Raw genomic sequence first — 25,942 nt, forward strand, 5'->3', positions numbered from 1 at the left:
TGCACACATTCCTGCGTCATAAAGGATTGCTTTTTCTTGTTTTCAACCCTGATGTTTTGTATTTGGGCTGTGTGCTAACTAACAGTCAGTGTCAATGCCTGCCTTCTGAGCTGTGGGCGATTCCCATTGCTATGAGGTTTCCTCCAAGTGGACGTTAAGTTACTGAGAACAGGAATCAGGGATGCGGTGGTACGTGTCTTCTGTGGCTACCTGGTCAGTATTCATAAACGGTGATAATGGATTGAATGCTACAGTTTCAACCTTCCTGACAACAGAGGAGAGTGTTACTTTGGGGCATGAGCAGTTATTGATCCAGCTGGGCCTTGGTTAATGAGTCATGTGGCTTACAGTGTTCCTGAGTCACAGGCTGTCCTGAGGATCACCTGCTGACTCATCGGCGCCCTTGTTTCCCTGAGGCCTCCTGCAGTGACGTGCGGAGAAAAGGAGCCCAGGTCTGCGGGTGGGGGACCCGTCCTCTGAGAAGCCTGCAGCTTCTCCTCTAGGACCCTTCCGCCCCACCTGGCTGGCTGTGGACAGAAGGGGCAGTTGGGAGTGTTGAATAGGGAGGAAGCATAGAGAAGCAGCAGGAGGCACACCTGGAAGCCCAGGGGAGGGAAGTCCACCTCCCTGCAAGTGTAGGGCAGTGATGAGAGGAGCCCTGGCACCAGCAGAGCAAGAAAAAAATGCACGCACCGTTCAGAATGAAGCTGTCAGGTCATCTGGGTCTTCAAGATTTATTTATTAATGATACATGACATTTAGCATTTCTCAATGCCTATCTAAGATGAAACTAACCCTTCAAATCCTGGTGATGCTTTTGAGCTGCTCCTCTTGGGTACTTGTGGCATCGTGTTGGCAGACCCTGAACGAGATCTTTAGTGGAGTAAAAAACGAAATGTGTTTAACTGGGAGTAAGTAGAGCCAACATTTGAGAGTTTGCTGGGTCCCAGGCAGTGTTATGTGAATGCAAATGTCGGAAATGTAATCTGGATCCTCAGAGAATTTCTGAAGTGTTGGGAGAGGAGATTTGATGAGCAGAAGCCATTGGAGAACAGCATTCTAGGGTATAGAAGCAGACTGTCAACTGTATGGTGAAGAGCTCACTGAGGACCAGGCTAATGAGAGTGGCTTGGTGCATTCACTCAGTAGTGATTGAGAGACTTCTGGGCCAGGGCTGGGTGCACACGGGGATGAAATAGAGTCCCTTCCCTTTCCACACCTATGTGGTAACAAGGAGCTAGATTAGCAAACAGTTAAAATCCAGCATATCCTACAAGTATGAGAGAATGCAGAAGGAGAAGGCCGTGCGAGCTGAGCCATTACCACCTGAGAAAGGAGAGGTTCTCTGTGCTTAGGTTAATTTCACAGCTGTGTGGGGGCAAATCGGAGTATTTTCCTAGCAATCTTTAAACCGCTGTCTTCTATACTGCTTAACCTGTTTAAAATAACTATGAAGGAAAAAGATGCTTTTGAATTATGATGATTGTAATGTTATCGACAGATCTTAGCCGATAATTCTGTTTTCCTTTCCTCCTTAGTGTCAGATCAACAGTGCCTTGACGTCTTTCCACACTGCTTTGGAACTTGCAGTAGATCAGAGAGAAATTCAACATGTCTGTCTGTATGAAATTGGTAAATATGAAATGTCTGTCCAGCCTCTTTTTAGGAGGTAGTATTAATGCAGTGTCTTAGCTTTCATGCCATTTGATGCGTGTCTGCAAAATGCTTGATGCCTTCTGTAGTAAGAAGGACTTCAATTATTCCCATAGCACATGCAATGATACTTCTCTCTCTGATTCTCATTACTTCTTTATAACACTTTTTCTTTACAGCATTTTGATTTTAGGATAATAGGTGATGTTAAATGAATTGATTAGATGACCAGAAATACCTTATTGGACTGTGCATTAGAATTCAAATCTCTTTGTTACTCCTTCCCACCAGTGTTCACTTGAGAAGAAAAATAGGAGACAGGAGATAGTTGGACTCAAGCCCCAATGTTTTTCATCAACTAGCTCTGAGACCGTGGACAAGTTGCCCAAACCTTCCCAGCCACGTAGTTGCCATTGGAGTTAAGGTGCCTCCCCTTGTAGCAGCTGTCAGGTTTGGATGACATGACGTGTGAAGCCTCATGCAGGGGACCCGGCACAGAAGGCGCTCCATACATGTTAGCTGCCACCTTCTGCTTCTCCCTTACTGGAGAGACAGTCACAAACAAACCTGGAAGGCTTTATCTGCCTAAGATTTTCCCCCTTCTCCTCCAGAATTGATGCTATGGGTCTTTGCTGACTGCACTGAAACTCTGATCCTATTACATTTGTAGTTGCAAAATCTTTCTCTGTAACAGTTTCTCCATTGTGCTGGGAAGAGTAAACGCAACTTCGAAATTGAAACAAAAAAAATTGTAAATAAGGGACTCAGACTTTTCAGAGTTTCACTTAGCTAATACAACAAGGTCACATAATGTAGCACATAAGAAAGGAATGACAGAGACAAAAAGAAAAGAGAAATGATGAGATAGTGATGAGACTCCAAAGGGAAATTGAGACTTAAAAAACTTTCTGCAGAGGGACAGAGAAGTGGAGACAGAATGCTCGGGGAAGCAGCTGACACCTGTCAGTTTGGGGGGGTCAGGCCCTGTGCTGCCTGCCACTTGCTTTGCCTGCTGTGGACACAATTGTCTTCTTGAATCCTTTTAAGGAAAACTGAAAACCAAAAGATTGTGAACTGCCCAATAAACAATATTACGTTTTAAATGCCTGTTGTGGTTTAAAAAGAGGAAATGAAGTATAATCCAGTGGAAAATGTGTTTTTGTGTCATCTACACTCTGCTGGGGCTCTGCTTAGTAGCCATAATATAGAATGAAATGTGTTTCAAAGAACTTGAATGAAAAACTCTAGCTTTGATGGCCTTTTATTGGTGCATCATTTCAAGGCCTATGACAGGATAGGATGTTAGAGCAGAAGGAAGCTTAGAAATCATCCAACTCAGGCCTTAGGAAGGTTAACTCAGAAGGTGGTAGTAACTCGGGCTTCCGATTCAGGCTCAGAAGCTTGAGTGAGTACTTTTTCCTGGGTTATTTCTGACTTATTCCTGACTTATTCCTGACTTATTCCTGAGTCAGTGCTTCCTTCCATCTCTATTTTGTATTTAATTCAAATCTTTCCCCAGTGTCTATGCTAGGATAAAAATAATCAGCCTAGACCGTAGCTCACGCCTGTAATCCCAGCTCTTTGGGAGGCTGAGGGGGGCAGATCGATTAAAGCCAGGAGTTTGAGACCAGCCAGGTCAGCATGGTAAAACCCCGTCTTTACCAAAAATATAAAAATTAACCAGGTATGGTGGTGGGTGCCTGTAATCTCAGCTACTCAGGAGGCTGAGGCAGGAGAATTGCTTGAACCCAGGAGGCAGAGGTTGCAGTGACCTGAGATCACACCACTGCACTCCAGCCTGGGTGACAGAGCGAGACTCCGTTTCAAAAAAGAGCCCAAATTTTTACTCAATGTCAACATCACATCCCATAGAATTTGACAGTGAATTTTCTGAAGTGTATATCTCACCCACTCTTCCTCCCACAGTTTAAATGGCAAGTCTCAGTTTATACAATTACTTAGTGATGTACCTGATAACAGAATTTTTTTTATGGAGGCAGTATCATCTAAAGGAAAGTGTGTTGGATTTTGATCCACAGTTCTTCCTTCCTTCTTAACTGTATGGCTTCAGCAGGTAACATACCTCTTGATACCTTAGTTATTATTATTTTTTTAAAGACAGGGTCTCACTCTGTCATCCAGGCTGGAGGGCAGTGGCGCAGTCTCAGCTCACTGCAGCCCAGACCTCCCTGGCTCAGGTGATCCTCCCACCCCAGTCTCCCAAGTAGCTGGAATTACAGGCATGCACCACCACGCCTGGCTAATTTTTTATAGAGATGGGATTTCACCATGTTGCCCAGGCTGGTCTAGATCTCTTGGGCTCAAGCGATCCTCCCACCTCAGCCTCCCAAAGTGCTGGGATTACAGGCGTAGGATTAGTCCTTGCTAATACAAGGACACTATTAGCCACCTTTGCAAGGTTGTCATAAGGATTAGAGAGCATTACGTGAAGTGCCTACCACAGCATTGGCACACATTACGGGCTCAGGAGATGGGGGATACCGTGATGAAAAGTGGGAATAAAATCCTTTACATTTTAGTTGCTGCAGTTCCTTATTAGAATGCCTGCCTAACTGTTTTGATCCAGGAAGGTGGGCCTTTCGCTCCCAGTGTGCTGAGGGAAGGTAGGGAAATGCCTATTTTCTCATTGGCTTGTGCTCTAGATCTTATAAGGTTTTGAGAATGAGTAGGCTGAGCACGGTGGCTCACACCTGTAATCCCAGCACTTTGGGAGGCTGAGGCAGGCAGATACTTGAGGTCGGGAGTTCAAGACCAGCCTGGTCAACATGGCGAAACCTCACCTCTACTAAAAATACAAAAATTAGCCGGCATGGTGACAGGTGCTTGTAATCCCAGCTACTTGGGAGGCTGAGGCAGGAGAATTGCTTGAACCCAGGGAGCAGTGAGCCGAGATCACACCATTGCACTTCAACCTGGGCGACAGAGCAAGACTCTATCTCAAAAAAAAAAGAATGAGTAGTAGTCATTAAGTACATAATCGAATAGTGTTGCTTCCACTGTTTCTTATTGCACCTGTGTGTACTCTTGGAGCAGTACTGCTGTACTTGGGTTAACCTCACAACTGTTAGGATGTAAATTGGAGTGTCTTTCTAGAAATCTTTATGCCATGGTCTTCTGTGCTATTTCATTGGTTGTCTGACTCAAACCTAAGTGCCTTGTCTAATTCAAACTTTACATTGAAAGGATTTAAGGGGAAAAAATAATTTCTTAGGTTTTCAGGTTAAGGTTTTTTACACATTTCATAGAACATGCACAGAGAATGATCACAGTATCAGAGACTCGTGGCTTAAATATGGGTCATAAAGCTCAGTACTTTAGGGTCATGTGCTAAAAGTATTTCTTCCATAGGTTGGTGCAGCATGATAGAGCTCAATTTCAAGGATGCATTTGATTCCTTTGAGAGGCTAAAAAACGAGTCCAGGTGGTCCCAGTGCTATTATGCCTACTTGACTGCAGGTGAGTCGCCCATGGTCCCTCAGTGTGCTCTCTCTGTCGTGAATTAGCTCGCCTCACATGGGCAGATGGGGGAATGATGGCAGGAGGAAGCAAGAGTTATGCCCTTCCACGGCTTTTCCCAGCATGTTAATGTTTTATGGAACCAAGTAAATAGTGCTAGAATACTGTGTTCACTGACCCAGGTGAGCACCCAGAAACTCAGTAGTGCCCAGGGTGCGCCTTCACCACACGCTTCCCCTTTGGGCCTGGTTTGGTCCTGTTTTCTGTCTTGGAAATGCATATTGTGAGGTCTTCCCGGTTATTGTACATTTTGCCCTAAATTGCCTCAACCTGTCTCTATCCCTTTACTTAATATGCTGTGTTTTTTATTGGGATTCTGAAGAATTTTTAAGAATTCAACAGGCTTTTTTTTCATTGTGTTAATTTTTTAATTATTATTCTGGGTCTTGCTCTTCTTCCCAGGTTGAATGAAGTGCAGTGGTCTGATCATAGCTCACTATAGCCTCAACTTCCCAGGCTCAAGTGATCCTCCTGCCTCAGCCTCCACAGTAGCTGGAACTACAGGCGTGCCCCACCATGCCCGGCCAATTAAAAAAAAAAATTTGTAGCAACAAGGTCTTGCTATGTTGCCCAGGCCAATCTCTAACTCCTGGCCTGAAGCAATCCTCCTGCCTCAGCCTCCCAAAGCACTGGGATTACAGGCATGAGCCGCAGAGCCTGACCTGTGTTAATATTTTTGTTTGGTTAGTGCCCTGGTTACAGAGTTGCATAGGTCGGAGTCATCTGCTCCAACCTTGTTTTACCTCCTAACCTTATTGTGTTTACAGTGTGATATTTCAGATGCAAGGTGTTTACATCGCATATCGTTATTAACACCTGTATTCTGTTTTGAATAAGGGTTTTTTTTGCCCTTGTATGAGCAGATAGAGATGTGCTGCCACCTGGTGGCCAAAGTAGTTGTCTGCATCCTTCAATACCTAAAGGGCCGTGTGATTAAGAATTGTAGAGGTGTGGAATTGAAGAAAACCGAGAGGTTGTACATTTTCTGCCTTTAAGCAACTTCATGTAAGCCATTTCTGGTTTATGTAATGAACCCTCCTCATGCAGCCGCATCAGTGGTTCTTTTACTTAAAATTCAAGACTAATCCAATCATTATTTTCAATACCTTCTTATTCTTAACATTCAGATTTAATGAACCATCTTCCACTTCCATTCTGCCCTCTTAACTGATATATTTAAAATAAGATAGAATTGATTAACATTGACCAATAAGTATATTCTGGATATCTTAAATTCCCTATAAAATTGCATCGGTCCATTAGCATCAGTGCAAAGCCCGCTTGTGTCCATATTCCTCATAGCAGTCCCAGTTGACAGGTGTGATCTCATGGCTCTGTCCCTGATGTTTGAATAAGCTTATTTTTCATATCCTGGATAATATGCTGTGCCTCACACTTAAAGGGTTGTTGTATAGAATTTGAAGACATCTCAGATGAAAGTAGCAGCTATTTGTTGAGTGACTGTGTTTAATATGTTGAAGAGTTGATGAACCCAGATTGAATAGCCCAGAAAACAGAGGCCTGCACACAACTCAGCAGCCGTTAGGTGTAATTAGGCTGCACAGTCGATGGTGGACAGCTATTTATTGTTTCCATCTCTGTTGAGTTTCAGATACATAAATGTACAGTGTGGCTGTATAGAGGAACATTTATTCCCCCCCAATATTTGGAAATCCCAGAACCATACCAGCCATAGGAGAGGATAAGCATGAAGGATTCTGATCTCTGTTTCTGCACTGGGATTTTGTAGAGAGGATAAGATGTGGGTGAATAGCTCCACTAGAAAGAGTACATGAGGCAAGGCCAAGGCGGGCAGATCACGAGGTCAAGAGATCAAGACCATCCTGGCCAACACGGTGAAACCCTGTCTCTACTAAAAATACAAAAATAAGCCAGGCGTGGTGGCGGGCACCTGTAGTCCCAGCTGCTTGGGGGGCTGAGGCAGGCGAATCGCTTGAACCCGGGAGGCAGAGGTTGCGGTGAGCTGAGATCGCTCTGCTGCACTCCAGCCTGGCAACAGAGTGAACTCTGTCTCAAAAAAAAAAACCAAAAAAACAAAAAAAACCATAAAAAGAGTACATGAGGCAGGGAAGGAGCACCGTTATACCGTCATGCAGGAGCTGCCATTTGGGCTGGCGGTGAGCTGGAGGGGATGGGCACTCGGGGGCTCCGAACACTGCCACCAGGGCTTAGCTCCCCAGCATATTAATGTTTTGTACGACTATGTCAATAGTTTTGTACTTTTAAAAATTGTGATAAAATATGTAGCATCATTTACCATTTGAACTTTTTTAGGTGTATGTGTCAGTAACTCCAGATAACCCTCAGATTGTTTTGCAAACATCACCAGCATCCATCTCCGGAACTTCTTCATCATCCCAAGCTCTACCCAGTAAACAGGAACTCCCCATTCACTTTTCCCCCAAGACCCTGGTTACCATGCTTCTACTTCCCGTCTCTATGAATTTAAGTATTCTACCTACCTCGTGCATAAGTGAAATATATTTGTCCTTTTGTGTCTGGCTTATTTCATTTAGCATAATGTCTTCAGGGTTTATCCATGTTATAACATGTGTCAGGATCTCTTTCCTTTTTTCAGGCTGAATAATATTCCATTGTATGTATATGGCACATTGTGCATCCGTTCATTCATGGACGGACATTTGGGTTGTTTCCATCGTTTAGCTATTGTGTGGAGTACTTACCTGGAACATTGGTATACAGGTATCTGTTCTAGTCCTTGCTTTCAGTACCTTTGGGTAGATACCTAGAAGTAGATTTGTGTGATCATATACCTCTACTATTCCTGCAACTTTTCTGTAAGTTTGACATTATATCTAAATTATAAGTTACCAATAAATACTAGAATATCACATATAGGATTGTGTACACTTAGTCTTATTGGAAGAGTGAGTCATCCTAAGCTCTGTTTAGGCCTCATATTTTAGGATAAACCAGAGACTCCCATGCTTTTAAACATCTGCATCTTTTAAAGCAACTATCTGGCTGGGGGCAGTGGCTCACCCCTGTAATCTCAGCACTTTGGGAGACCGAGGCGGGTGGATCACCTGAGGTCAGGAGTTTGAGACCAGCCCGGCCAACAACCAACATGGAGAAACTCTGTCACTACTAAAAATAAAAAATTAGCCAGGTGTGGTGGTGCATGCCTGTAATCCTAGCTACTCGGAAGGCTGAGGCCGAAGAATTGCCTGAACCCAGGAGGCAGAAGTTGCAGTGAGCCAAGATCGTGGCATTGCACTCTGGCCTGGGCAACAAGAGCAAAACTCCATCTAAAAAAAACACAACTATCTGTGATTTTACTGCAAGAGAAATAGGCGGTGTTTGTTCTTGAGGGTCTGAGGTATGGATGTTATAGACCTTTGGGGTGGTTCAGATACTGTTGCTGTTTATGACTGGTTTTAATTATGTGACTCTATAAGAATGTTCTCAATGATCTGAGGAAGACCTCAAGCTAGGGACAGCAGAAATATATAATTTTTCATTGATTTACTGTGTGACCGTAGGCATTGCTCAGCTTTTCCAGACCTTTGCATCCTCTGATCTAAAAATAAGGGAGTTGGTTGCACAATACAGCCACTGAGCTTCATTCTGGTTTGGAAATGTTACAGCTGCAATTGATAAGGTCATTTTGGATTGGTGCACACTCCTCCATCTGGATCAGGGATGCCCCAGTGACTGGGAAAGGAGTTATCCCTTCCTTTGAATATTCAGCCTCATCACTTTTAATCCCAGTTGGAACCTGCTGTCTTTCCCATTGTCTTCCTGTCCTCAGCTCTCTCCAAGCCTCAATTCTTGAACCCTTGGGCTCTGCCGATGGTAGCCTGTCCTGGTACGTGCATGCCTGGGATAGGTGACTGCTTGACCATGCCCAAATGCGAGTACGGGACCAACCTACTTTTAGGGGTGCTCAAGTAAAGAAGGGGGAACTGGCCAGGCACAGTGGCTCACGCCTGTAATCCCAGCACTTTGGGAGCCAAGGCCAGGCGTATCACGAGGTTAAGAGGCCAATATGGTGAAACCCCATCTCTACTAAAAATACAAAAATTAGCCAGGCGTGGTGGCAGCGCCTGTGGTCCAAGCTATTTGGGAGGCTGAGGCAGGTGAATGGCGTGAGCCCAGGAGGCAGAGCTTGCAGTGAGCCGAGATCGCGCCACTGCACTCCAGCCTGGGCAACAGAGTGAGACTCTGTCTCAAAAAAAAAAAAAAAAAAAAAAGGAAGGGGCAACTAGCAAATCAACTTTAGTACATTCCAACTGGGGAGTGAAAAACTACATGTGATCTCACAAAAATGAATAGAAATGGATTCTGCACCATCAGAGTTGAGAAGAAAGGACAGAGTTGTGGTAGAGTTTCAATCAGGTAGTGGGGCTGCAGCCAGTGCAAAGTTTGCATAAGGGACCGAAAAGACACAGCAAAGGAAAGATCATTAAATCTTTGGGGCCTGAGATGAGAAGAAGGTGTGCGCATGATCAAAATCTCACTCATTCCTCAAGACTCCGCTTGACTTCTCCTAGCTCCTTACAGTGTCTGGTCACTCCAGAGAGAAATGATCCCTTCTCTTTCTGAGCCTTCTATAAACCACTTTGGTTCTCCTTACCCTGACTACCGCTATCACTACATACATTGCAGCCTGTGGGACCCTATGTGCGTGTGTGATCTCTTCAATTGAAATGTCAGTTTCTTTAGGGTTCAAGCACACGTGTTTCTTCTTCACATTCTTGCTGGTGGCTTATAGGTAGTAGGCAGCCAAGGAACATGGACAGGGCAGATAGATGACTTCCTAGGACAGAGAAATCCTCCTTCCACTGTGAAGCTTTCATGATCCTCTGGGCTCTTCATTGTTCTTTCCTAGGTTCCTATTTATTCCACTTTCTGAGTATGTGAGCCCTAACTAGGTTGTACTCTGTGACAGTAGCTAAGGACTTTGTTATGTGAAAAACTGTCTCCCCAACAAAAGGACAAGGACCATGGCTTTCCCCAAGCCCCCCAAAAGCTCTGGGAACACAGGCACCTAGAAAATAGTTGAAGTGATCAGCAGGATGGTGCAGTCCTTTGTGGAATAGTCTTTTTGTTTGTTTGTTTGTTTTTCTGAGACAGAGTCTCATTCTATCGCCCAGGCCGGAGTGCAGTGGTGCCATCTTGGCTCATTGCAACCTCCGCCTCCTACGTTCAAGCGATTCTCCTGCCTTAGACTCCCAAGTAGCTGGGATTACAGGCATGTGCCACCACGCCTGGCTAATTTTCGTGTTTTTAGCAGAGATGGGGTTTTGCCATGTTGGCCAGGCTGGTCTCAAATTCCTGACCTCAGGTGATCCACCCACCTTGGCCTCCCAAAGTGCTAGGATTACTGGCATGAGCCACCACGTCCAGCCTGTTGTGGAATAGTCTTTAAACATATTTGCTCTGGTTTCTTTCTTTTTTTTTCAAGTATCATCACTTTAGATATCCCTTATGGCATTTTCCCTGACTTATATTTAAGAAATATCATTATGGTCTCTTACAGTTTGTCAGGGAGCCACTGGTGATGTGGACGGGGCGCAGATTGTCTTTAAAGAAGTTCAGAAACTCTTCAAAAGGAAAAACAATCAGATTGAACAGTTCTCGGTGAAAAAGGTATGTTGGAGCCTGTTGTATTATGATGGACATTTGTAACCAACACTGCCTTGGCAAGCTTTAGGAAATTATATTCAAGGCTGCCTATTTACTTACCATGTCAAGTGCAGTTCACCGCCATGGAGAGGATGCTCTCCATGATTGTACATCTTCTCTGAATAGAAGATTCTTGCCTTGCTGCAAATAATGAAAGCAGATTTTTAAAAAATCGATTAGCCCTGCAGATACAGGGCCTCAAACAATTGGGTTAAGAAACAGAATGGTTCCCCTTCATGGAAATTTTTAGCAAAAGGTGAAAGATATATATGATCTGAAGAGTAACTGGAGTATAGTTTTTTTTATTATTATTTTAATGAATGGAGACATTATACATTCTGCAGAGCTAATGAACACACTAAGAGAAAGGATCTGTCTAAAGAATTAGTTGGTTTTGGAAGAATACAAATTGGCAGGGCCTAGTGAGAAATGCAGGCTGTCTGGGGTTGAGAATAGAGAACACATCGCATTTTGATGTAATAAAAAGCAGAAGTGTGTGTCACAGTGTCCCAGTTGCCAGCAGAAAGGCCCAAGACTGTAGAGACAGCGTTCCTAATGTATTCTGTACTTTTGTGAATACAATTTTGCTGTATTACCTTGAGTTACATAGTGTCCTATATCCTGAATTACCAGTTATTTTAGTTGTATATGTTTTTATTGAATGAACATTTAATGAAGCTTTTGAGTATAAATTAGACTATAATGTACAGCTGAGAGCACTGGCACTCAGTAGAAAAATTTAAAAACAAGAGAACTGTGACTAAAAGGCATCTATCTAGTCTTAGTTCCTTAGGTGTGTGTAAGCCCATTGAATTATTAGCTGTCACCAAGCTTTATAAATTCCATCGATCTAAATGCACGTAAATCTAGTTTCATCCCCAAGTTTTCAGAATATACACTGCATCTTTTTTTTTGAGACGGAGTTTTGCTCTTGTTGCCCAGGCTGGAGTGCAACGGCGCAATCTTGGCTCACTGCAACCTCCGCCTCCCGGGTTTAAGCACTTCTCCTGCCTCAGCCTCCCGAGTAGCTGGGATTACAGGCGCACACCACTACACCCAGCTAATTTTGTATTTTCAGTAGAGACGGAGTTTCTCCATGTTGGTCAGGCTGATCTGAAACTCCTGACCTCAGGTGATCTGCCTGCCTTGGCCTCCCAAAGTGCTGTGGTTACAGGTGTGAGCCACCACGGCTGGCCCTGCCTTGCATCTTGAGAGTAGCTTCAGTTGACTAATGAATGAAAGGCATAATTTCCTGTATGTCAAAAATTGAAAGCAACATTTTTTATAGAGAGAGGAATTGTTAGTCTTAGCTTTGAAGGAAAAGGTCATTCACATTGATGATGAACTGTGTGCTTTTAAAGTGTCCGAGGTGTATTTTTTATTTGAATTTGTTTTTGAAAAATGTTGCCTGTTTATTCTAACTTCTTACAGGCAGAGCGATTTCGGAAGCAAACCCCAGCCAAAGCACTCTGTGTGTTGGCGTCCATTGAAGTGTTGTACTTGTGGAAGGCTCTTCCAAACTGTTCCCTCCCCAACCTGCAGAGGATGAGTCAAGGTAAAAAATATTTAAAAACCCAAAACTGTCTACTGGACACATTGGCTTCTTCTGCCAGTGCTGCATTCTTCAGTTTCCCGGTTATCTTGCATTCAGATTCAGGGAGAGGACACATCTCTCCTTAGAGGGTGTCGTGATGAAGAAAATCCTGTCACTTAGGTGATGGGAGGAGGACGCGGCACTGCTGTGGACAGATATGCTTGCCTTAAACATGTGATGCTTTTGTTATAAATGTTATTAATTCTGTAGCTATGGGAGTTGCTGGGAGCATACATTTTATTTTCCCCCATGAAAGTACTTTGTTTCCCTTAGGTGTGATTCACATAAATCAAAATATACTAAAGCGTGGCCTGGTGGGGTGGCTCACACTTGTTATCCCAGCACTTTGGAAGGCCAAGGCAGGCAGATGACTTGAGCCAAGAGTTTGAGACCAGCCTGGGCAACATGGTGAAACCCTGTCTCTACTAAAAATACCAAAAATTATCTGGGTGTGGTGGTGTGCACCTGTAGTCCCAGCTACTTGGGAGACTGAGGTGGGAAGATCACTTGAGCCCAGGATATCGAGGCTGCAGTGAGCTTTGATCATGCTCCACCACTCCAGCCTGAATGACAAGAGTGAGATCCTGCCTACAAAAGAAAAAAGGAAAAAAAAATAAATATGTTCTTATTCATATATGTGGTGAGTTTTCCCAAGAAACTTAGTATTGACCATTTAGACATAATATTCCAGAAATAGTTTGTAAGCCACTGTAGAAAATTTTTCAGATTTTTCTCCAGTTACTCTTGTTTTTGACCAAATAGAGCATGATCCATTGAGCCATATATTTTTATCATCAGACTTCCTGCAAATCCCTTTTGCCTATTTCTTTTAAGAAAAAAAAAAAAAGGTCCTTCCTTAAATGTGAAAACAAACATTGCCAATTGCCAATGTTGCTATTCTGGAGATCAAAGGAACAAAACTCCTTAAGAAGCCTTGTACACTGGCCCTGTAATTCCAGTAGATGTATAACCCTCCCAGGGAGGAACTAGCAAGGAAACATTTTTCTTGGATGTGTCAAATTCTCCTATGTTCTTTTTAATTTTTTTTTTTTTTAATTTTTAGAGACAGGTCTCATACGGTCACCCAGGTTGGGTGCAGTGGTGTGTTCATAACTCACTGCAGCCTCAAACTCCTGGGCTCAAGTGGTCCTTCCACCTCAGTCTCCTGAGTAGCTGAGATTACAGGCGTGTGCTGCTGCACCTGGCTACTATATTTATTTTTAAAGGAGTTGCATAATTCAAAACCCCTCCCTTCCTATTGAAGCAAGTATAGAACATCTTTAAATGCCTAACTCAAAGGAACAATGAAGAATATTAAGTATTTTTTAATACGCAAGTACCGGATCACATATTTAGAGATAAAATACAAATATAAGGTAGGCAGTAATTAACACTCACAAGAACAATTACCAGTTAAGTGAGTTTTGACAAAATATTCTCTGAACCCCTTTCCAGGTATCAAAATGAAAAAAACTAACAACAAAGATGTGTGCCTGGAAGGGAAGGCAGACCGTATCTGAAGTGAGCATGACACAATTCTCTAGTATCTTTGCTAAATTTAACCCAGTTCTGAGGTCTATTAATTAGATTATATAATTCCTCAATGGTAATCTATAATGGTACAAACTGATCAACCACATACGGTACAATGAAGATCTTTGTAGAGAAAGTTATGTTCCAGAAAAAAACAATAGTGGCAATGTGGATCATAAGCATTTATTAAACTCTGCATCATGCCCTCCAAGTTTTGTGCATTTAGCTTATCGGAGTCCCCATCCATAGCTCCCTGTACCAGCAGAACTAGTGAGAATCCTATATCCTTGTCTTGTTGTTTCATCCATAACCTTTCCCCACCCACCTGCCCTTCTCCACTGCATTCTTTCTCTGCATTGTTTTTTGTTGTTGTGTTTGTGTTTTTGAGACAGGGTCATGCTCTGTTGCCCAGGCTGGAGTGTAGTAGCGTGATCATGGCTCACTGCAACCTCTGCCTCCCTGGCTTAAGCGATCCTCCAACCTCAGCCTCCTGAGTAGCTGGGACTACAAGGGCATGCCACCACACCCAGCTATTAAAAAAAAAATTGTAGAGATGGGGTCTTGCCATGTTGCCCAGGTTGGTCTTCAACTCCTGGGCTCAAGTGATCCTCCCGCTTTGGTCTTCCAAAGTATGGGGATTACGCGCAGCCACCATGCCCAGCTACATTGTAAACATGTTTGTATTCTAGGCGTAGCAGGCAGAGTGATCCTATTAAAATTTAATCATGTTGTGTCACTCTGCTTCCCAGAATCCTCTATGGTCTTTCATCTCATTCAGAACAAAAACCCAAGTCTATTCAGCGGCAGGCAGTGCTCCCAGTCTGTAACCGCCGAGGCCATTGTCCCTGCCTGCTCTTCCTCCTTGCTCAGCACGGTCCTCCTCCCTGCTCTCAGACACACCTGGCTCCTGTGCCTTTGCACTTGCTCTTGTCTCTGAGAAGGAATTTTTTGTTTGTTTTGTCATTGTATTCTAAGCACCTAGAATTGCCTGCCAAATAGTAGGTGCTCAAGAAATATTGAATGAATGAATTAGTGTAATGAATGAATGAATGAACAAGTGAATGAACTGCATTAAGGTTTCCTTAATGTTGCTGCCTTAAGAGTCCCTGAGTTCTTTTTCGTATGAGCGTATTCCTAGCCTGGCTTTCTGGGGCAACTCCTGCTTGTACAAGATCATCTTCTATTCTTCACATTTACCTCCTCCTCTCGCCTTTGAGTTACTTGTTCTGTAACTTCAGTTCTCTCTCTCTCTCTCTGTATACATATATATAATAGAAAATATAAATATATGTTTATATATAAAATAGTAAGATATGTATTATTGGATCTCAGTATCTTTATTAGTCTTTGGAAATAATGGTATTACTTCCTTTCTTCCTCATCAGCCCCATCATGTTTCCGTTCTGCATCTTTCTCTTTTTCTTAGAAAGCTCCCATAACATTCTCTAACCTATGTGTCAGTCCTCCACAGCTTGCTGTTGAAGTGAAGGGGTCAGTGCTGCTCCTCTCCCACGGACTAGTACAGTAACTCGTACAAACATGGAAAGGTGCCTATGGCATGGCAATTTAATGTGAAGTCATTTTTAAGAAATTAACAGAACTTCTTTTTTTTAGAGCAGTTTTAGGTTCATAGCAAAATTGAGCAGAAAGTCCGGAGTCCCCACAAGCTCCTCCCTCCCCCTGTCCTTCCCAACTACCAACATCAGTGTGGTACATTTGTTACAGTCTGTGAACCAGCACTGACATGTCATAATCACCCAAAGCCCATAGTTCACAGTAGGGTTCACTCAGTGAACAAACAAACAGTAGGGTTTGGACCATTGTATAATAATGTGTCTACTGTGATGATATCACACAGTCCTTTCATTGCCCTAAAAATTCTTTCTGCTCTACCTACTCACCCCTCCATCTCCCCTCACCCCCGGCAACCACTGATATTTTTACTGTCTCCATAGTTTTACCTTTTTCAGAATGTCATATAGTTCATAGTTAATAGAATCATATAGGATGTAGCCTTTTCAGATTGGCGTTTTTCACGAGGTAATAATGTGTTGCAATTTGAGTTTCCTTGGCTCTGTGAAGTTTGGTATTTTTGCCTTTCTTTGACAAAGACTACTCACTAATGGATGAAGAATGGGCACCTTCTGAGTTTCAGGAGGCAGAAACGTGAACTGAAACGTTCACCTCACTCTTCATGATACTGAAGGAATTAAGTGAATGCATTTCCTTACTGCTCTGTTCACTCCCCTTCTTTTAAAGCTTGCCATGAAGTGGATGATTCATCTGTTGTTGGATTAAAGTATTTGCTTCTTGGTGCCATACACAAATGTCTAGGAAACTCAGAAGATGCTGTTCAGGTAAACTGTTAATGTTGTCAGGGCTAAAGAAAATAAGTCACGAACACCTACGTATGTGCTTGTGAATAAGAAAAATGATAAAGCGCTAAACAAAACCGAACCTCCCACTGTAAACTTTATCCAGTTGATGTGATTAATGCCATCTTCTCAGATGCTAGAAGTTGATGATGGTTAATACTAGTTTTTCATTAACTTCAGATTCTTAGAATGCTTCTTTATATATGGCCTCCTTTTCTGGCACTAGTATTTATCAAAGATGACAGTCTCCACTGGAGAGAGGAGGACACGAGGAGGCAGACAGTTTTGAAGGAGTGGAGTGAAGCCTCATAGTTAGACAAGAACGAAAATGATCAGACATGTCAGTGTGCGTTCAGTTTTCTCTCTTTTTAACTGCAGATTATTGATGCAGCCCTGGGGGGCGAGCAAGTTGTTTTTTTGTTTGATTGGTTGTTTTGAAGAAGTATGTATCAGTGTTAGTTTGACTACTCTTGGAAAGAATCAGTGTACAGTGGCTGGGCACAGTGGCTCACACCTGTAATCCCAGCACTTTGGGAGGCCAAAGTGGGCAGATCACTTGAGGTCAGGAGTTTGAGACCAGCCTGGCCAACATGGTGAAACCCCGTCTCTACTGAAAATACAAAAATTAGCCAGGCGTGGTGGCAGGTGCCTGTAATCCCAACTCCTTGGAGGCTGAAGCACGAGAATTGCTTGAACCCAGGAGGCGGAGGTTGCAGTGAGCCAAGATTGCACCGCTGCACTCCAGCCTGGGTGACGGAGTGAGACTCATCTCAGAAAAAAATGATTAAAAAAAAGAATTAATGTACAGTAATAGGAGACTTTTGGCTTTTAAATCCTAGAAGATCATGCCCTTGTAAGTTTGATCTTTCAGTATGGGCTTATGATAGTTATTATAGCCCAAAATAGCTTATTTTAGATCAAATCCTTATGTGCTAGCAAGATACAGTCAAGACGCATGTCAAGAGATCATAGTTGCCTTGTGTGTTTTCTGTTTTAAATATTAAAATGGGATGTTTAGACTCTTAGATACAGATAAAGGTATTCTCAGTGATAAAATCAATAGAGGCTAATATGTCCCCTGGAAAAATAGTAGCAGAAATGAGACAGTCCAATATATTCTGAGGAATGCACATCAGGCAGCATGTAGAGGACTTCTAAGATGTAAATAGGAAAGAATGAAGATGAGGAAAGAAGAGAAAATCTGATCTAGAAAACACAGTATGGGTCCCCCTTCCCGCCCCCTCTTGAAGATTGTAATAAGCCCTATGCTAAGTCGGAAAATGAATTCATCCAATAACATTTGCATTCCTTTCAGTACTTCCAGCGAGCTGTTAAAGATGAATTGTGTCGTCAGAATAACTTATATGTTCAGCCGTATGCCTGTTATGAACTTGGCTGTCTTCTATTAGACAAACCAGAGGTAAGGTCTTGTGTGTGTGTATATATTGGTACACACACACACATACGTATACACACATATATACACACACACACATATATATACATATATATATATATATATATATATATAAAATGTTCATCAACAAAAATGTAGAAATGAGCAAGCACAAAGCACCCTTCATTTAAAACAAACTGATTGAACACAGTGTTCTTCATTTTGTTTTCCCGGATTTTACTTAGAATGAGTCCAAGAAGTTAGTAATGGTACCTTACTATCTTTAATAAGGTAATTTCTTGCCTAGAATTCAATCGACAGTCATACATCTCTTAATGACATTCTGAGAAATGTGTTGTTAGGCGATTCCTTCTTGGTGCAAACATCTCAGAGTACATACACAAACCCAGGTGGTATCACCTGCACAGCCAGGCTGTGTGTATCGCCTGTTGCTTCTGGGCTATACTTGTGTATAGCATGTTACTGTATTGAATACTGTAGGCAACCGTAACACAATGGTAAGTATTTGTGTATCTACATATAGAAAAGGTACAGTAAAAATACAGTTTTTAAAAGATAAAATATAGCCAGGCTCAGTGGCTCATGCCTGTAATCCCAGCAGTTTGGGAGGCTGAGGCGGGAGTATCACTTGAGCCCAGAAGTTCAAAACCTGTTAACCTGTTACACCATTTTCTGCCTGCATATGTATAAACACAGATTTTAAGGGATAATGTGTTTTTCTTATAGACTGTAGGAAGAGGCAGAACTCTACTTCTTCAAGCAAAGGTAAATATCCTGAATCTACCTTTCTCCAGTGGCCCTTCTTATCCCATACAGTGTATACCCGAGTCTGAATTCAAGAAAGTTTGTGCAGTGATGTTCTGGTTGGTAATATTTCTGGAAAGGAAAAATGATAACCAATTGAATCCATGAGCTCTTGAGTTTTAAGGGACATTACAAGATCATAAGGAACTCAGATGAAATTGTTCATCCTGCTTTAGAAACACTCCTAGTCTTTGAGTGGGAAGATAACTTTTGATTTTATAACTATGTCCTTGAATTAAGAATTTCTAATAGTAACTTATATTGAGCACAACGTAAGACTACCTTTTCAAGAATAACACGAGGAAAATTGTCCAAAGAGAACATTATTGACATTCAATTGATGTTTTTAAAAATGAATATGAAGTTTGAGGTTTGAGTAATATGAAAATCAAGTGCATGGGAAGCCTTTACTGGGAGTGTAGAGATTTTACTTTGGGAAGTACAAAACTGAGTGTGCTTTATACCACAGTACCCTGTGCAAGCTTAGCTAACAGAGTGCATACATATCTTTCTTTTGATCTTACAGGAGGATTTCTCTGGCTACGACTTTGAAAACAGATTGCATGTCCGCATCCATGCTGCTCTGGCCTCTCTGAGGGAATTGGTTCCTCAGTGACAGACCCGGAACACCCGCTCTGTCCCTCCCCACCCAGGGTCCGCACTTTAAAATAAAAGCAGAGGACAAAGCTCTTGTGAAGATCGACTTTTCTTCTGAAAACCACCTGTGCCAGGGACACATTTTCCCAGTTAAGCTGACATATTAAAGATCTCCTCTTTTAAACATGTAGCTAAAAAGTAATAATGATGAGGAGGATGATGATGGTAAGAATAACAACTAACCACCTGGGGAGAGGGTTAAGTGACCTTGCTCAAACGTTTTAGTTTTGTGATTTATTATTTTTAAAATAAAATCAAACGAAACATCCAGCCCGAGATCCTGTAGGAACACCTACCTTAAGCACATATCTGAATGGATAACATTACGAGGTACCTGTAAAATTATTAACAATATTATTACATAGCATTTATATTTGTGTTTTGAAAAAATAAAAGTGCTTTCTAGTGTTTTACTTTATCCTCAGAATACTCCGGTGAATAACATAGCACAGATATTATTAACCCCATTTTGCAGACAGTGAAACTCAGGCACAAAAAGGTGAATTGACTTATCGCAATTAATTATTCCTGTTATCAGCAGAGCAATGAATAGAAAGCAGATCTCCTAACCACCAACTGACTGATCTTTTATTGTAAAAATAATTAATGTTAATAGGCCAGAATTCCGTGTTTTACTTATTAAAAGAACAAAATCTTCAGCTGAAGTTATGTTACCAGAAATACTCATCTCCAGATTGTCTACAGAATGTTTCAAAGCGATGGACACTCTTTTTCCTTTGAAAGCCAACCAAGTAAGAGCAAATATTAATAGAAGATAATTTTACAACTAAAAGTGTAACTCTTTTGCTAATCTATTAGCATAGTCTATAGATTAGACAAACAGTATCTACATTTTGGGAGTTTACCTTTCTTTGTGAAAATTGTCGAATTACCAACTTTTGGAAATCTTTTGAGACATTACTTGAAAAAGTTATTCGTGAATGAACATAGATTTTGGCGTCAAAATATTTGCTGGTGGAACATTTGCTGGGCTACACAGTGCCAGGATTTAATCATTTTCCCCCTAGCTCAGGTTATTTAGATATTATAAAAGGAATTCAAAGTTATTTTTTTATTCTTCATTGCTAATTTTTATTGTCATTTAATTTACCTCCATGCCCGCTACTGCAAACCTGTGGTTTTGAAGAATCTAAATACCTCAGTCACTTTTAAGAATCTCTGCCATAATTTGGCTCAATGTTTAAGGTTAGATTTTTAAAGACATTTTTATTGAGCTAAAGAATATCATTTTAGAGTGTCATTTATTTACAAATTCTTTTGGCTGAAGCATGATCTCATATTAGTATTTTAATATTTTCAAAATAAAACATGAGAAAAGCAAGTAAAATGTTGGCAAATTTAATCTGATTTGACCTTGTTTTGAGGGAATAATCATAATTTATTTGAAAGAAGTTATTTCTCACTGATTTTGGCTAAACTATGTTCATGTTTCTTCATCTCTGTTGCTGACCACTTTTCAGTAGACTGTTTCCAAAATGTTTATTTACATTTGACTTTCTTCCTGATGTGAATTCCGTGTGGGTTTTAGATCATAGTAAGAGAGAAGAGATTGCTCTCCTATATTCAGTGAATGAGAAGGGAACTTTTTTCTGAAGAGCAAAATTGGTGTCCAAAAATATTGGATATCTGGGTGTTTGTTTGTTTGTTTGTTTTTCCTGAGACGGAGTCTTGCTCTGTCACCCAGGCTGGAGTGCAGTGGTGCGATCTTGGCTCACTGCAACCTTTGCCTCCTGGGTTCACACCATTCTCCTGCCTCAGCCTCCCAAGTAGCTGGGACTACAGGCGCCCACCACCACACCCGGCTAATTTTTTTTTTTTTTTTTGTATTTTTGGTAGAGACGGGGTTTCACCGTGTTAGCCAGGATGGTCTCAATCTCCTGACCTCGTGATCCACCCACCTCAGCCTCCCAAAGTGCTGGGATTACAGGCGTGAGCCACCGTGCCCAGCCTGGATATCTGGTTTTAACTAGACTGAAGGGAAGAACATTATGAATCTTTAAAATACAGCTATTGCCATTTTGCTCTCTTCTTAACATGCAGCATAGGTGACAAGCTTTTCTGTCATGATCGTGGAGCATTCTGAATTGTGACGTTTTTGTTTGAGAGTTCATTCTTGAATTTTCAGTTCAAAATGTTGTTTGAGCTATTATTCCACATTCAAAGATTATATAAGGTCCTGTGCTTTTGAATCTTTTTCAAAAAATTTCTGCCTGCTTAAAAAACTACTTTTATTTTCCCACAGAGAGTTCAGGACTTCAGATTAGTTTGTGTTCAGCTCACTTAACTGGACAGACAGTTTTGCGTTTTGCAACACCATCCTGTAGGTTTTCTTTACTACTCAAAGTATAGGTCTTTTTAAAAATTTTTAATCTTCGTTTTTATTATTATTATTTTTTTGAGATGGAGTCTTACTCTGTTGTCCAGGCTGGAGTGCGGTAGTGCAATCTCTACTCACTGCAACCTCTGTTGCCCGGGTTCAAGTGATTCTCCTACCTGAGTCTCCCAAGTAGCTGGGATTACAGGTGCCTGCCACCGTGCCTGGCTGATTTTTGTAGTTTTAGTAGAAACAGGGTTTCACCACCTTGGCCAGGCTGGTCTTGAGCTCCTGACCTCATGATCCACCCACCTTGGCCTCTCAAAGTGCTGGGATTACAGGCATGAACCACTGTGACTGGCCAAGTCTTTTTTTTTTTTTTTTTTTTTTTTTTTTTTTTTTTAAGAGTCTATCCATCCTAGGCTTGGTACAGATGGCCCCTGTGGTAAATCTGTGTTAACATGGTGGTAGACCATGGAGAGTGGGTAGATGGAGCTTCTAGACTCCAAAACAACAAAACCACAGTGTGAGTACACCGTCCCATTAGGTTGACTGAAGTCTGAATACATTTTCTGGCCTGTGTGCTGTGACTCATCCAACCTGTGAACTGATTGTGATCTGCTTGGTAACTTGGTTGGTGTAACCTGCTCTTAACGCTTTGCTGATGAAGAAAATAATCATATAAGTGGAACTATTTGCATCTATGTGTGCTTCTTTTTTTATGTTGTCATCACTCACTCCTTCCCCTGTCCTATTTTGGAGGCTCTCAATGGATCTTCTAACTTATAAATGTCAAATATATTTTTGTATTAGATTGTGCCTATGATGAGAGAAATCTCTAATGTATATTTTATGTATGCTGAACACATTTTTATAATTTGACACACTTGGAGGCATGGTCTAGTAATAATAATGTAATATGTACCTTGCTGGTTAATATAACTAAGATTTTACCTTTACTGGGTTAGGTATCTTTATTTTAGCACCTGACAACTGTCTTCTACTGAGTAAAGAATTATAACTTTTAGATGTCACAGAAAATTAGAGTATTTATTGTCACATATTGTGTAAGTCAGTTATTTCTGAATTCGCACTTTTCTGTCTCTGCCAACTAAAGTTAAAGGACAAGTCATATCTGATTTTTAAAATGAGCACATATGCATGCATGCATACATGCACACACACACCTTTGCTGTATAAACTTTTCCAGTGGATTTCTTCCTTAAGCAAATCATGCTGGCAAGTATTCAAATATGGTTTTACACTATGAAGATACACATTCACAAAATCATGATGTACTGTTTTGGTTTCTGCGGATGGTATATTTTGTAGAAAGAAAATTGTTAAATCAAGATCATCCAAGAAGATATATAGTCGAGGCAGATTCTTTAGAAGCTAGAAGAGGAAATGCAGAAAGAGAAAAGGATAAGGGGAGCAAGAGAAAGTTGGTCCATAACAGATACGCTCCTTTTTCAGTAAAGTGTGCAGAGCACAATTTAACTGGCTTTCTTGTGAAAGCTAGCAAGGGGGCTGAGCTCTATCACCTAGTTGACTTGGGTATGAAATAGAAGCAACACACTCGAAACCCAGGTGACCTCAGCTGGGCGCGGTGGCTCACGCCTGTAATCCCAACACTTTGGGAGGCTGAGGCAGGCGGATCATGAGGTCAGGAGATCGAGACTGTCCTGGCTAACACAGTGAAACCCCATCTCTACTAAAAATACAAAAAAATTAGCTGGGCATGGTGGCGGGCGCCTGTAGTCCCAGCTACTTGGGAGGCTGAGGCAGGAGAATGGTGTGAATCTGGGAGGCGGAGCTTGCAGTGAGCCTAGATTGCGCCACTGCACTCCAGCCTGGGGGACAGACCGAGACTCCAGCTCAAAAACAAAAACAAAAACAAAAACAAATAAACCCAGGTAACCTCTATGTAATGCCTAATTCCTCCTCCTAGAGGCCAGTGGTTGTCAATTTTCGTGTTTTACGAAGAGATTCTGATTTCGATAGGTTCTAGGTAGGGCTTGGGAAGGCATTTTTAACAAGCTCCTGGGATGATTTCTTACGCAGGTGATGTGGATTGGAGAAACATTGCCCTATTCTGCTTTTGTTAAGGATTTAGTAAATCTGGGAGAAGAGTTAAACACAAGCAGAATTATATAGCAAGGATGAGTCATAAAGCATACATCATGGGATCACTGAGAGAATGCTGCTAACCCACTGGCTTCCTAAAGTAGATTTCTGAGATGGGTTATGAAGGATACGCAGGATGCAGTCAGGTGAAAACACTTGCTGGAGCAGGATTCAAGGCCTTGGACCTAATGAGCAAAAGCACAGAGGTGACAAACCTCATGTGTGTTCAAGACTCTGGAGCGTCAAGTGGGAATCACATGGCGAGCGATGAAATACGAGAGGTATGTAGAGACCACACCCACAACAATGGAAGGATTTCGGGTATGGCAGAGGGGCAGTAGAAGAGAAGGTAGATTTGCGTTTTAAATCACTGTTGACCAAAAAATAACATACCGGTGACTGAAAGGGAGATGAACAGAAGGCCAAGATTGTGAAACCACATGAAATCATTAAGAGTTCAAGAAATCAAAGCAGCCGATGGGCAGTGGTTTGAAAATTCTTGGTTAGATGTTTTCATTGTAACAATTTGCATTTCAGAATGAGTCAGCCAAGCAGTCATTGAAGAAAGGAAGAGAGTAAAATCTTGTTTTTTGAGTTACAGATATTTCCGCATAATACCTTACACCGAATAGATGTTTGAGATGACCCACCGAGGTTAGGTTTAAAAACCATAAATGTCTCCAATTCCAAAAGACACCACAGATGAGGTCTTAGTGTTTGTACTTAGGATTTTCAGTAGCTCATTGATTATGTCTCTGACAGCTACATGTGTTATAAACCAAGCTATCAGAAATCATGACAGCCTCATCTTACTTTTATTTACATTACCAAAGTGGTGCTGGAGGTCAGTGACGAAGGATGAAAAATATCTGCAGAGCCACCAACACACTCACTCTAAAAGCCTTTCTCCCTTTTTTTTTTTTTTTTTTTTTTTTTGTGAGACGGAGTCTTGCTATTTCTCCCTTTTTAAGTATGTAATCTTCCCGAGAAGAGGGAGTTTGCCTGGCACTCAGTACTAATTATTAAGTGGATTAATGAATGGCACTAGATAATGCTGACTGAGGCCTTAACATTGCCTTTTATTGCAAAGTGCTCTGGAAGCCCTATTTTTTTCTGAATTAAAAAACAGGGTTTTTTTTTTGTTTTTGTTTTGGTTTTGTGGGTTTTTTTTTTGTGGGTTGTTTTTGTTTTGTTTTGTTTTGCTTTTGGTCAGATATCTGCCCTGGCAATGCTCTTTGGTTTAAAGTAGTTGCTTTTTAAACATTTGAAGATGGATCAAAATGAAGGCTGCTTGTACTCTGATAATCATGATTATGGTGTTATTTGGAGCCCAGCCCAAATACCTGAGCCTAAATGAGTGAAAGAGCAAACTGTGGGCGTTTTTTTTTGTTTGTTTTGTTTTTTTGAGACGGAGTCTCGCTCGGTAGCCCAGGCTGGAGTGCAGTGGCGCAATCTGGGTTTACTGCAACCTGCGCCTCCCAGGTTCAAGCAATTCTCTGCCTCAGCCTCCAGAGGAGCTGGGATTACAGGCGCCCGCCACCATGCCAGGCTAATTTTTTGTATTTTTAGTAGAGACAGGGTTTCACCATCTTGGCCAGGCTGGTCTTGAACTCCTGACCTCGTGATCCACCCGCCTCGGCCTCCCAAAGTGCTGGGATTACAGGCGTAAGCCACCGCACCTGGCAAAGTGGGCGTTTTTAAATGAAGCGGTATTCCTTTAGTTTGGAAAAATTGAGCTGAAGTTACACACAGTCACTCCTTGACTTGTTTTTGACGGTGGGCTTTGTAGGGATAGTTGGTGTCTGATCTCAACTGTGGAGAAACAGGAAGTTTCGGGATTCATGCTAAACTTCCATTCCACAGGCGAGTTTCACAAAAGGAAAAGTGCTGTGTTGCATACAATTATTCACTCTGAGTCTACAACGTGGCAGAAATTATTCCTAAAGGTGACCGAAGAGAGCTATAGTTTATGGGGCCAGGAGCAGTGTGTGGAATCGCGAGGTAGAGACATAACAGCACTGCCATAAATCTCTTTCTTTCTTTCCAAATGAGCTCTAATTTTAGGCCCAACGACCACAGACGGAGAGAGGCAGTCGCTTTGAGCTACTCCTGGCCATCTGTTGGGAAATCACCTAAATAAGCTCAGGTGTAGCCAGAAGAGGGGAAACAAGCCTCTTTGGCCGGCCAAATTACGGCCTTTGTCGCTTTCGGCTCCCCATTGGCTGCAGCCGCTGTGGCCC

At 41.9% G+C, this 25,942-nt stretch overlaps 1 protein-coding gene and 1 non-coding gene across 3 annotated transcripts in view; one reads left to right on the forward strand and one right to left on the reverse strand.

Moving 5' to 3' along the window:
• TTC39C (tetratricopeptide repeat domain 39C) overlaps positions 1-20,582 on the forward strand; it is a 120,191-nt gene extending 99,609 nt beyond the window's left edge. Inside the window, exons 7-14 of one of the 2 annotated variants that reach the window (XM_003914244.5) lie at positions 1,539-1,632; positions 5,023-5,130; positions 10,715-10,824; positions 12,292-12,415; positions 16,247-16,344; positions 17,678-17,782; positions 18,506-18,544; positions 19,110-20,582. In XM_003914244.5, coding sequence (XP_003914293.3) covers positions 1,539-1,632; positions 5,023-5,130; positions 10,715-10,824; positions 12,292-12,415; positions 16,247-16,344; positions 17,678-17,782; positions 18,506-18,544; positions 19,110-19,199 — 768 coding nt within the window. In that variant the 3' untranslated portion in view covers positions 19,200-20,582. Of the gene's footprint in view, positions 1-1,538; positions 1,633-5,022; positions 5,131-10,714; positions 10,825-12,291; positions 12,416-13,909; positions 13,976-16,246; positions 16,345-17,677; positions 17,783-18,505; positions 18,545-19,109 lie in introns of those variants that run through there. The other variant, XM_009192537.4, reaches the window with a different exon arrangement.
• Positions 11,039-11,154, reverse strand: LOC116271572. Its single transcript, XR_004180185.1, has one exon. It is a non-coding gene; the product is annotated as a U5 spliceosomal RNA (small nuclear RNA).
• Positions 20,583-25,942: the final 5,360 nt, after the last annotated feature.

This window comes from Papio anubis, chromosome 19 (assembly GCF_008728515.1).
Source record: "Papio anubis isolate 15944 chromosome 19, Panubis1.0, whole genome shotgun sequence".
NCBI classification, from domain to species: Eukaryota; Metazoa; Chordata; class Mammalia; order Primates; family Cercopithecidae; genus Papio; species Papio anubis.